General features: G+C 37.2%; 1 protein-coding gene across 1 annotated transcript in view; it reads right to left on the bottom strand.

The window, feature by feature from the left end:
* Positions 1-1885: 1885 nt before the first annotated feature.
* The window catches only part of TRIP13 (thyroid hormone receptor interactor 13), a 34824-nt gene continuing 23015 nt past the window's right edge, over positions 1886-13694 (bottom strand). The window contains exons 11-14 of the mRNA XM_043971022.1: positions 11366-11519; positions 9518-9630; positions 7105-7174; positions 1886-3258 (exon numbers count right to left, since the gene is read on the bottom strand). Coding sequence (XP_043826957.1) covers positions 3160-3258; positions 7105-7174; positions 9518-9630; positions 11366-11519 — 436 coding nt within the window. The 3' untranslated portion in view covers positions 1886-3159. The remainder of the gene's footprint in view (positions 3259-7104; positions 7175-9517; positions 9631-11365; positions 11520-13694) is intronic.

The raw sequence follows: 13694 nt of genomic DNA, 5'->3' as shown, positions 1-13694 counted from the left end.
AAAAAGAATATAATAACTATTGCTAACTAATAATATGTGAACAATAATATAGAAAAGGAAGAGAGAAAAGTTTTGTCCTGAGGGGCGATTTTTTTTTTTGTCCTCATGAACCGACGCTTTGACATTAGTCTTGCAAAGGGAGGGCCTCTGCAGAGGGTACATGTTACAGATGATGTATATTATAACAGAAAGGAGATAGTAAAAACTAACAAAGCAAAACAGTTCATATAAAGTCTCTGAGTTCTCTTGTCTTCTTGAAGTGGTAAGATGTCATCAGGAGGAAACTGGATTCTGGTCTGGAAAACTGGATTCTGGACTCTGGTCTGGAAAGCTGGATTCTCTTCTTTAACTGTTTGAATTGCTGTATTTTTACTAAACCTTAGCATAGCATTGTCAATGATCAAATTAATAAATTCCATTACATTCCTTCCTTTATATGGTTAGACTTGTAATAGAGGGTTGAGGTAGTTATGCAATGTGTAACACTTTTTACCACCATGTGTCTGGATCAAAGCCAAATTTAGTATGTGTTCATGACACCTGAAAATGTTATGGAAAGGTTATCATACCATATCTCATGGTTCCGAGACAGCCAGTGATTGTGCTAGGCCACAGGTGAGTTCAACTGAGTGAGATAAAAAGATAATTAAGTTCAGTTAAATTAGGTTAAATTAGGAGGGAGAGAGGATGAATACTGGACTGTGCCTAGTAATTGTTTTCCTCATGGTGGAGCTCTCCACAGCAAGTCTCCAGTAGGTGGCGTCATTCCAATCATTACAGTTGCATAGCCATTCTTTTTATTCTTGATTTGCTCTTCTCACAAAAGAGCATTCCAAATCTTCTCTTTTCTCCCAACTTCCACCCCCAGACAACCATACTTTGCTAAGAAAATAGCATATTTTCCCTCAAATTCAAGAAATCAACGAGCAATTATTAAGCTATGCACCAGGCCCAGGATACATAGTAGATATGGGAAGTGAGAGAGAGAGAGAGAGAGAGAGAGAGAGAGAGAGAGAGAGAGAGAGAGAGAGGAGTCAAGGGTGACACAACACCAAGGTTATGAGTCCTCAATAGGACATTCTAGTCAATATGAAATGTCTCCGGGTCAGCTAGATGGCGCAGTGGATAGATCACTGGCCCTGGATTCAGGAGGATTTGAGTTCAAATTCAGCCTCAGACACTTGACACTTACTAGCTGTGTGACCCTGGGCAAGTCACTTAACCTTCATTGCCCCACCAAAAAAAAAAAAAGGGGGAAAAAAATAAAAATTAAAAAAAAATGAAATGTCTCTAGCACACTCAGTTCAAGATGTCTGATTAGCATCTAGTTGGAGATGTGAGGTCAGCAGAGAGGTTAGGTTGGGATAAATAGATGTGAGAATCATCAGCACAGATATAATTGAATTCATGGGAGCTGATGAGATCTCTGAGTGACATAGTACAGAGGGAGAGCAAGGTATAGGACGGAACCTTGTGGGACGCCCAGTTAGTGGGTGTGACCTGGATGAAGATCCAGCAAAGGATTCTGAGGAGGGCTCAGATAGGAGAACTAGGACAACGTCCTGAAATCCTAAGAGTATTAAGAGCGTGACTGAATGTCAAAGGCTGCAGAGAAGCCAAGAAGGATGATGGGGTTCAAATCCTTCATCTGATGCTTAGTCTATCTGTGACAATGGGCAAATCACTTAACTAACTTTGTCTTCAGTTTCCTCATCTATAAAATGAGGGGACTGAGTTAGATGGCCTCTGAGGCCCCTAACAACTCTATATCTGCAACTTATTCTGCTTATATGAAAAGATCAATAAAATGGCAATACAAGAAATCCTTAAAAATCCCCACAATGTTTTAATAAACAAAATAGATATAAATGAAGTCAAGATCATCTTTAAAAGTAGATATTATGTAGAACAGCTTAACATGAATTTATCTTATACAGAGGTGAAAATGAAATATAATTTGTAGAACTCATGAATCCACTTTACATTCATTATTGAACAGTTCATTTTATATGGCACATAATTTGTAACTTAATCTTTAAGAAGTGAAGAGCATTTATTCAACAAATAAACACATAAAAATAAAATTATCAGCCAAAATTATAGTGTAGTTGAAATAAGGTTGGGGTATATTAGGAGTAATTATACATGTTTTTAATGTTAAACATTTTTACCTTTAAACTTTACAATGCTCAAATGTTACAAAGAGTAAAACATTTCTCTCATTTCCTATAAAATGGGTGGGACTTCTGTTGCTTAAACACTGTATATGTGTGTGTATGTGTGTGTGTGTGTATGTATGTATCACCTGGCATTAAATAAGAAAATTTGGTAAATCATGCTATATTTCCTATGATGTGTATTTTAAATGCTCCAATTATATTTATGTCAAAGACTTAACAACAATTAGTTATTATATAATATGACCAAAGATTAATTTTTTCTCTATATCTTGCAGTCAATTGTGTAATTGTTTTTTCCCCCAATCTTAATAGTATTTTATTTTTTTCCAGTTACATGTAAAAATAGTTTTCAACATTTGTCTTCTTAAGATCTGGAATACCAAATTTTTCTCCCTCCCCTTCCCTCCCCAAGAGGGCAAGCAATCTGATATAGGTTATGTATGTACAATCATATTAAACATATTTGCACATTACCAAAGACTAAATTGTTAAGCAATTTTATTTTACAATTATAAAGGGAAGTTAAAAAGAAGATTCAACAGAGAAAGGTGATTCTTTGGGTTGATATGAACAAAACTGCCAGTATATACATTCTAAATTTCCCTTCAAAATTGAACATAATAGGACATTTATCTTTCTAAAGGAGTCTGACAATGATATGTGTGTAGCACACACTAATGCTTTTAACAAAGGCTAAAGGAACATGAGTAATTCTCACCCCTATTTAACTCTTCTTCTTCTTCTTTTAGTGAGGCAACTGGGGTTAAGTGACTTGCCCAGGGTCACACAGCTAGTAAGTGTTAAGTGTCTGAGGCCGGATTTGAACTCAGGTACTCCTGACTACAGGGCCGGTGCTCTATCCACTGTGCCACCTAGCTGCCCCATAACTCTTCTTTAAAGATGGAATTAGAGGGGCAACAGCCGTGCTTAAGAATATTAAATCAATTACTGTATGTGCAATGAAGTCAGATACAACAGATTATCCAATGCAAGTTGAAAGCTTCTTTCTCTCTTCAAACTGTTTGTCCACTACAAGTGAAAGGGCCTGGAGGAATCCTTCTACTGAAACGGTTGGTGTCTAGAAGCAACCAATAAAGTACCATTAGATCAAAATATAAAAGCACTTTTTTTTCCTAGCACTCATCTAGCAACCATAACACTCTGAAACTTAAGTGAGAAAAAGCAAAAAAACACTTTTAAATAGTCAAAATGCATGTTATTAACCACATGTTTTAGTTAAATATCTATTTTTTGCCATGTCTTAGGCACTGGGGATACAAATACAAATACAAATGTGACACCACCCTCAAGGACCTTATATTCTCCTGGGGGGAGGGGACACATGACACATTTAATACAGGCTACACACATGTACATACACACAGAGATACATGTAAACACATACATATGTCAACACACATGAAAGTAATTGCTGGAGGGGGTAATCAAAACCTGGGCTAAATCTGGAAAGGTCTGTTAAAGAAGTCATTACCTGAACTGGGCCTTAAACAGAGGCAGGAGTCCCAAGGGGAAGAAGTGAAGAGGGAGAACGTTCTAGGCATGATGTAGTCTATAGGGAATGGCTACTAAACCATTATGGCTGGAGTGCAGTGAGGAATGAGGGTTAACAAATTATCAGCCTAGAGAAGTAGGATGGAACCAGATGGTGAAGATTTACACAGAAAGGAGTTTATATTTCATCCTTGAGGAAATGGGAAGCTCCTGGGCTTCCTGACCATGGTCAGCCCTGTGCTTTATGAACGCTAATTTGGTGGTTACTATATCAGAGGACAGATTGTGTGACATTTAAAATCTAATGTGTAGTCGCTTTTTTTCTGCCCCCAGTGTGTGTGTGGGGGGGAAGGAGAGAAACTAGCTAGGATTTACTTATAAGTAGGAAGCTTCAGCAACAATTTAGGCATTAAGCCTTTATTAAAGTATATTAGGGGTTAGTAGAGAACTTGTGAAGTTTAGAAAATTGAGAAAGAAAACCTTTCTACCCTAGGGTTCAGAATGCACTCCTTCTTCTCCTTCCTTCAGCCACCAACTGGAGGTTCCGGAATAAAAGAGGCCAGAGCCAGGGAGCCAGCCTCCCTTCCTACTTCCTGCCTCCCTCCCTGGAAGGGGCCCGTCCTTCAAGCTGATTGATTGAGGGTCATCTATTGATGTCGGAGTCCACAGCCTCTGAGAACACTCCCTCTTGGGAGTCAGGCAGGTGTGGTTTTAATTTAATTAACTTCAAGTAGGCTAATCAGCAAAGTCAATAGCTCTCAGTTAGTCTCACTTAATTCAATCAGTCTAGATTATTCTCCTCTGGTTGGGGCCTTTTGACAAAAAGCCCATTATATCTTACAATTGGAAGTGCAGGAGCTGGATGGAGGGAGGCTCTTTGAACAGACAAGGAAATGGAGGATAAGGGCATTACCAACTAGGGTCATTGTGATGTGAGGAGACAACAGGATAGTAGGTAAAGATGCTAAGAAAGCACAACTGACAAAGCTTGGCAACTGACTGAATACAAAGGCAAATGACATGAAGAGCCAGAGGTAACACCTGGGTTGCAAACTTGTATCATTTGAAGAATGGTTCATTAATAAAAAACAGAAGTGTGTAAGAAGAGTGGGTTTGGTGGGGGGAGAGAGTAATGAATTTAAATTTTGGACATGCTGAGTTTGAGGTACCTATGGATCTGTTCAAGAGATGGTTGGTGATATGTGCTTGTAGCTCAGAAAAGAAATGAGGGCTAGATATGCAAACATAGGAGTTATGTGCATAGAGATGATAGCTGAAGTTCTGGGAGCTGCTGAAATCATCAAGGAAATGGGAAGGGGACAAGCATTTATAGAGCACTTACTATGTGCCTGCTTTATAAACATCATCTTGTTTGATCCTCACAACAACCTTGCAAGATGGATGCTGTTATCCTCATTTTACAATTGGGAAAACTGAGACAGAAGTGAAGTGACTTGCCCATGGTCACATAGGCCAGATTTTAACCCAGATCTTCCTGACTCCACATCCAATGCTCTCTCCACTGCACCCCCAAATGATTCTAAGAAAGGGTATAGAGAGAAGAGGAGAAAAGGCCAGGAAAAAGCTCTAGGTTACACATAAAATTAGGGGATGATCCATGCATATTGATCCTTCAAAGGACACTGAAGACTAGCAGGAAGAGGACTCCAACAGAATACTGTCACAAAAACCCAGGGAGGAGAGGATCCAGAGTGAAGAAGTGGTCAATAGTTTCTAAAACCATAGTGATGAAGAAGGATGAAGGCTGATGAAAGGTCAATGGAGTTAGCAAAAGCGAACTCATTGGTGACCTTGGTGGGTTAAGAGAATGGAGGTGAGAACGTAGAGGCAACAAAGAGATTGCTGCTTCTAAGAGTTAGGCTATGAAAGGAAAGAGACATAAAGGGCAACAACTGGAGAGTTTTTGTTTTTTAAGGATAGGGAGAAATGTAGGCAGCAGCGAAAATCAGTTTATAAAGAAGGCTGAATAACAAGAAGAAAAAGGGGATGATTTATCTCATTTTCTGAGGCTTGAACAAAAGGAAGATAGAACGAGAGATGATGTTGAGGTAATTTCAAGTGTGGAACTGGGGGGAGGAGAGCATTCATGACGGATGGCCTCAGGTTTTGCAGTGAAGGTCCTCTGCTAAAAGAGAAGTGGGAAGGGAGAATGCAACAGAAGAGAAAAGAGGAATGAAATAATAACATGACTAGGGGGAAGCAGTGACGACCCCCATCAGACTGGATGACCTAGGTTTGTGCTGGACCCAGTCCACAAGCATGTAGTGTGACCTCCTCTAATGGTATTCTGCGGCAGGTGAGCAGGAATGAAAGATGATGGTGGGAGTAATCTATTGTTGGGGTCTGGAAAGAGAGGACTGGCAATAGGACAATGCAGCAAGGGATTCAGGGCTAGTAAAAGTCAGGCTGAAACTCATTTATACAGGATGAAAGTAATGACTAAACTTACAGTACAAGGCAAAGAAAATACTTTGTAAGCGATATTGAACTGTTAATCATCCTTTCAGACTTAAGGTAGTTACTTAGAGCAAACTAGCAGGTAAGTGTACAAATGCAACTCCCACAGTGGCCTAGAAAAGTGGCTGAAAATCCATCACCAGATATTTCTATCATTGGGTTATGACATTATATCCAGGAATCCCATTTAAATACTTGAGGAAGGGGTGGTAATTTGTTGAATTCTTACTGTTTTCCAGTACTGTACAAGGCTCTTTGAGAATACCAACTGACATGTAAGAAAATTCATGGAGCAGTTCATATGCCAACTGGCTAGAACCTAGAATAAATGTAGGGAAGCGCTACGAAATGAGTGCAGAGAAGGGCTATACAATAAGTCATGAAAGGTAGCCAGGAGCCAAATTATGGAGGGAGGGTTTTAAATTCCAATTAGAATTTGATAAGGAAGGAAAGGGCCCATGGCCCTTATGGTAATTAGAAAGAGACTACTGTAGGAAATGTCACAGATGGACATTGCTGAGAGGCAAATTACAGCTGCACATAAGGCTTAAATTTCTAACAATCAGAACTGTCCCAAATCAAAACGGGCTGTCAGAGAGAGACCTGGCTTTCCCATCCTGAAGCAAAGGCTGGATAACGACTCATCAGGGATATTATAAAGGGCTTCATGATTAAGGCATGGATGTGACCAGATGACCTTTGAAGCCCCTTCCATCTCTAAGATTCTAGGATTCTAAATCCTGACCATGAGACACTGTGGAGAGGGCAGACCCTGCCAGAGGAAGAAAATATCTTTGGCATATATCCTGTAGCATAGTTACTCAGAGATATGGCTTTAAGTGAGAAGCAATTTAAGTCGAGGCTTTGTAAGTGGCTAATGATGGTTGAGAATGGAAGCATTAATTGAAAAAAAATAGTGAGAACAAAAACTTACTTGTATATATAATGCATGGGCTAGAAAGGGAAGTTTCCTCAAGACTCGGCCACTAAGTCCTTCACTTTTCCTGTTTAAAAATAAGCACAACAAAATAATTCTAAATATTGTTCTTCCATAGAATAAACTGATGGTTCTTTTCTATGAATATCTTTCAACATTAATCGCAGGGCAATAGCAATAGTATTGACCACAAATACATCCTAAGATGAATCGTGATTGTTTTTTAAAGCCAAAGACTGAAAACACCCTAGGGAAAGAAAAGTAGGTAGGTGAGAGCTGGAAAACAATTTAATTTATTTATTTCCCAGAATCATGAGTCAACCAACTTTGCACATTTAATTCTTTATAAGCACCTAATGAACGAACTTATTGGCCCTAAGAACAAGTTTTGCATAAGTCAACACAATCTTGTAGATTTCTTCCTTTAGTCATATAAGTAATAATTTTAGTTAATACCATGAAAGTAACTATAGGCATAAGTACAAGGAAGTTCTAAAGATTGTTAATTATATAAACAGCCAATTGAGATGGTTCAGGCCAAAGTTAATCCATTTTTGGTCTTGAATTATCCACACTGATTTATATATAACTAGGTCCCAATTAATGTGAATAAAGAATTCTGTGATGTGGTTGCATTATTTGAATCCACACCATTCAAAGTATTATTGCAAGTAAATATGGTAATTAGTTCCAGACCAATAGAAATATGGAGTGCAAATTCAAATAATGAAACTAGTTCATGGGATTCTTCCCCACTCTCCTGACAAAGACTTGCTAAAATCAGTCCCTCTAAATATGCCTTGATCCTATTCCCTCCTGTCTTCTCCAACAGATTATTCTGTATTTACTCATATATGTATTTGCTGTATCTTTTATCAGTAGCCAACACAATGTCTGACACATAGTAGGTACTTAATGCTTTTTTTTCTCCCTTTCATTTTCCAGTTTTTGTTGTTCAACTGTATCCAACTTTTTGGTCTTTTTGGCAAAGATACTGGAGTGGTTTGCCACCTTCTTCTCCAGCTCATTTTACAAATGACGAAACTGAAGCAAACAGGGCTAAGTGACTTGCCCAGGGCTGCACAACTAGTAATTGTGTGGGACCAAATTTAAGCTCAGGAAAGGGGGTCTTTCTGATTTCAGCCCTGGTGCTCTGTGCACTACGGTGCCACTCAAGTTTAGGCCCTCATTTGTTCACAAGTGGACTAGATTCCATTTGATCTCCTTCCTCGTGTCTTGCTCCCCTCTATCCAACTAGCACATCACTTGCCAAATTATTTTCCTAAAATGTTGCTTTCCTTATGACTATTCTGCCTAGATCTTCAATAGTTCCCTATTTATTACCTAGAGAATAGTCTAAACTCCATAGCCTAGTATTTAAGAATCTCTACAATCTAGCTTTTTTTTCTAGTTTTATCTCCCATTACTTTTGTATTCAGATTATGTGCTACAGCCAAAGTGCTATATTCAAGTGTTTCCAAGCACACCTTGCACACATTGTTGCCTGCATTATCCAGTGCCTTTGCTATTTAGCTAATCTTATCCATCCTTCAAGGCCTGTTTCAATTGTCAGAGGATTTATTTTCTCTATTACTAATTTGGCATTTGTTGCTTATCCTGCAGTGATTTCTTTTAACTCATTCATTTAATTAATCAATCAACAGATATTTACTAAAAACCTACTCTATGTCAGGCACTGTGCTATGAGTTCCTAAGACAAAGATTAAAGTCCCTCTCCTCAAGAAGCTTATTTTCTACCATGGAAGTGCTCTCTCCCCCCACATATGTATGTATGGGTATATATATACACGTCTACACAAACATATATACACACATATCCACATTACACAGATATACACACATCCACGCACACGTGCATATATAATTAATAACCATTAATGTCAATTATGCAAAGGCATATTAAGAATATACAAATATAAAATTAGAATAATATGCATTGTGTATGTATATCTCTCACTTGCATATATATATGTACATACATACAAATATATGTGCATATACACACATACCTAAATACAAATTAATTTTTGGTTTGTTTTTTTTGCAGGGGGAGGCAGAAGCATTTAGGAGGGAGGAGAAAATTATTTCATTTTCCCAATTATATTAAATATCTTTAGGGAAGGGGCTATGTCTCTATATTTTCCTCTATTCCACCAGAATTTGAAATGAGTAAATTCTTAATAAATCATAATAATCAAGGCAATTTTTTATTTTGTCTTAGTTTCTATGTGTTCATATGAAAAACTTTATAGTGAATACTTTAAAAAATCATTTAAATATTTTTGAGACCTAAATTTTGTACGTTTTAGAGTAGAATTAAGATGTGATAATCACTACAGATCAAAACACATTAAAAACAATCTTTTTGTTTCAAAATGAAGATTCTCACCTTGAAATTTCACTTAATAGTAGACTCAGTTTTGATACATTATTTTCAACATAACCAATCATTTCTAGTTCTCGAAGAGTCAACAGTTGTTGACGTGGGTATATTATTTGACACTAATAAAAAGGAAATATTAAATTAGCATTATCAAAAATTTTCAAACATATAATCATGTGAGACAGAAAGTGTGAATAATTATGCTTAAAATATACTATTCTTAATAAAAAAAATTATATTAAGTCCCCCAACTTATGACTGAGTCCTGTTCCCCAAATTCCTGTGTAAGATGGTCATCTGGAATGAGGAAAAATTCCTACATAAACAATGTTAGAAATGGTAGCTAGGAATTTAGTTATCACACTATTTAACCTATAACTTGGCTGAACTAAGGTCCCTTCAAACTCTAGATCTACAACCCAATAGTATAAGCAGTGTTTAAAATTTAAGATTTTGTTTCAGGTCCTGGGAAGGGGATGGATGGGGCAGAAGTGGTTTCTTTGACTGGACAGATTTTCTTTGTACAAATTGAGTGTCTAGAAAAATATTAAGATGTACACGCCAAAGCTTCAGACCTGTGTTCCCAACTAGATTACTAACACTCTTTTGAACTGTATATGAATTATCAAAGCTGAAGAAGTGAATCATCATTTCTCTCTATATAAAAGTGGTAAGAGGCATAATGATTTAATAAAAGGTAAAAAAAAAAATAGAGAGGGTAACTACTTCCTTAAATTCAAAAATCTATCAACAGCAGTTCCATTCTGAAAAATAAAAACTGTGATCTACCACTCCCTGCATCACTCAGAACTCTGTAGCTGGTAGTTTTCTTCTGCCACCTATTCCCTACAGACTATTTTTCTTTTCCTTTACCCCATAGAGGCTGCCTTAATTAATTCAAGCCAACTCAGCTCCAGGGACTCCATATTCTCTTAACACCTCCACAAGTAGCCTATAGTAATTCATTGATAACAGGCTATTTCTTTGCAAACATGTTTATGTCCTTTTCATGTATTTTGTGGGGGTGTCTTTATAATTAGTTTTGAAGGCAGGGATTATCTATTCTTTTAAAGCATTTAACATGTTCTACATTAAAAATTGCCTGACCACTGTTTCTACCCGCATCTCAGCTTTAATTTGTCCATGATTCTAAATTCTGGATAAAGAATGAAATTTTTGAACCTAGATACCAAATAAATTTACTAATGGGCAGCAATTCAGAGTAACACACAAGTGGGAAAGAGATTAATAGCTGAGAGGAAGTTTTAAAAAGATAATGTATTAAAAACTAGACAAAAATCTCAACTGAAAAGATGTAACTGACAGTCCACAAATATTTGAAGTGCCTCAGTAATAAGGAAAAGGATGGGAAAGGAACTGTTTAGGTTGGATTAGACACTCAGGCAAGATTAGAGAGAAAGTTAAAGCAAGTAAACATAAGCTAAGAAGCAAGTGTTGCCTGCAGGGCACACACACACAAAAAAGGAGTAATCTGTTTAGATCTCCAGTTACCCAAATGCTTCAAAGGCCAAATGGCATAAACCACAATTCTAAAGTCAGGGTCATAAAAACAAGTTGAAGGAGAAAGGAAGATGGAACAAGAAGAAACTCAAGTGACTCAAATACTGAAATATGATCATTAAATGTGGTTCCCAAAAGATCAAAATCATGTTAGAAATATAATTTTGACTACTGGATCAAATTGTAAGAAACATTAAGACTGCAGTTCCCATCTTAGAGGAATAGGGAATTACAAACCCTACTACTAAAAGATTATATGGGAACATGGTGTTTTTAAACCAAATCAACACAAACAAGGCACTACTCAAAATATACAAATAAATAAAAACTTACCTTCATTAGTTCTTCTAAACAAGAAAGATAAATTTTGAAAATAGCTGCAGTAGATGGGGGCCCTATGTATTGTTTTATATCAGCTCTGTCTACAAAGGCCATGTCGATTTTCTCAGTAATATTTGAAGTTGTTAATATAACAACATTTGAATGCCTGTTAAGATAAAGAAACATCTCATGTCATACTTATTCTAACACAGTAACACTATTTGTTTAACATTTCACATGTTCAGATAATTTTGCATCTTTAAAAAACAGATAGGGATACCTCCTCATTGGATAATTTAGTGTTTAATCCAATTAACCTAATTTTAATACCAAGAAAACACAGAGGTAGGGTATGTAAGAGTATTATCCATATCAATGTAGTTGTAACTAACTACCAGACGTTACAACTCCCAACAGGTACTATATCCCTTAGGCTGAGAGGTATCTAGTATTGCCAACTGTCCCCAACAACACAACTTCATGTCACCACCACTGGCAAACTTGGAGCTCCTTGGCTGCCATTATCAAAATACAGTGATATTTCATTTAATGAAACTACTAGGGACATGAAAATTTATACTCCTTTAAATGGAAATGGTTAGCATTTTTTAAAAAAATCAAACAAATTAAGAAAAACTTTATATATCACAGAAAGTTGTCCTTCAACCTTCAAGAGGACCATGACATCAAGGTGATGTCAAGACTTGCACTGAATTGCATTTAAGTGAGGGAGGGCTGTGCAAAGTCACCAGCCTTACTCTCCTCCAGAGCCATCTGGGGTTAAATGACTTGCCCAGGGTCACACAGCTAGTCTGGGTTGAGATTTGAACTCAGGTCCTCCCAACTTCAGGGCCAGTGCTCTATCCACTGTGCCACCTAGCTGCCCCAACACAGGAAGTAGAACTTCATCTTAGCCAGCTTTAAAGCTTCTATCTCTAATTGTGGAGTGAAGATTCAGTTCCCCATTAAATGAATCTGAAACACTGGCAAAATGAGAGAAATACTTGATAAAGGAACTATTTGAGGGAGGGGAGGAGTATTATACATTGGCCCATAGAATTACTTACATTATTCAGAAGACAAGCCCAGAAAGTAAAGCTGATTTAATTGTTTTGGAGTCATTAAGTGGGTCCAGAAGAGAAAATGTATCATCTTGCCAAAACGCCCAATTTCCTAGGGAGGCTAAATATAGCTATTCAAGGCCAATCTCACAGGTCCAACAGACTCATATCTCTGCACTTGGGTTCCCTCTTTCCTATCCTTGACTTACTATGCTCTCCCTATGTCTCTAGGTGCCTATGTATTTTGCGCTTCCTAGAAAATTACATTAATACATACTGAATGATATTTTTTGTAGTAAAATTCCTTTTCTGTAACCTCCTAGAACACTTCTCTGTCTCCTCTATAAGTTCTAGCTAGAATAATATACAAATACTCCAAACCTTGCTTTGCAAATATTCTAACCACAAAATGGGGAAGTCCGTTGTTTGGCATTGAGTGCTTAGTATTTGTTTTTAAATGGTTGTAGCAACACAGGATAAATAAATGAGCCCATCATCTTTGTTAATAGAGGTTTCCATGGAGTAAATTACCATTAACAATGACAAAAAGGAAATAAATCCCCACAATAGAAGTTATAAAACAGGAACTTTGACTTCTGACATGTTACACTTGAGAGATTCACAGGGCAAGGCAGTGCTAGAATTTAGTTCCTTAAGAATATGAGATATTACTCTATCATGAAGATAAAATCAAGGAAAAGACTAATATGATAAAGAAGCCCCCTTCCCCCAAATCAACAGAGGGAACCTGTTAACTAAGAAAGATAACACGCTGAACTTCACATACATCAGTGGCAATGTTGATGTACTCTATATGGGGGAACTCGTTTGTCTTGTCCTTAGTACTCACTAGTAAATGTCTTCTCTGAACCATCCATGTTCACTAGTCCACTTCCTACTATCACCAACATGAGTATACACAAAAGACAACAAAGTAAGATCAAGCATAGGATCTATGTAAACTAAAATGACCTATATGAGAATGAAATTGGAAACCTTGTCTGATACTATTCCAGGTCACTCTAACAGTTTCCTAATATAAATTGTGCTTGTACAGGCACAAGAAGGATAGGCAATACTGGCTCTTAAGTCAGACCTGGATTCGAATCTTAGCTCTCATGTCTTCTGGCTATGTGATTTAGAAAGTCAGTTAACCTCCATGTGCCTTAGTTGCCTCATCTACAAAAATAAAGCAGGAAGACTAGATGGTCTTTGTCCCTTGAAGATCAGATTTTTGATCTTATGATCTCAATCTTTCTCCCAAAGCTGTAAATCCAGAA

The sequence above is a fragment of the Dromiciops gliroides genome, chromosome 1 (genome assembly GCF_019393635.1).
Source record: "Dromiciops gliroides isolate mDroGli1 chromosome 1, mDroGli1.pri, whole genome shotgun sequence".
NCBI lineage: Eukaryota > Metazoa > Chordata > Mammalia > Microbiotheria > Microbiotheriidae > Dromiciops > Dromiciops gliroides.
The sequence above is the reverse complement of the archived record's forward strand: the minus strand, read 5'-3'. Positions and strand labels throughout refer to the sequence as shown.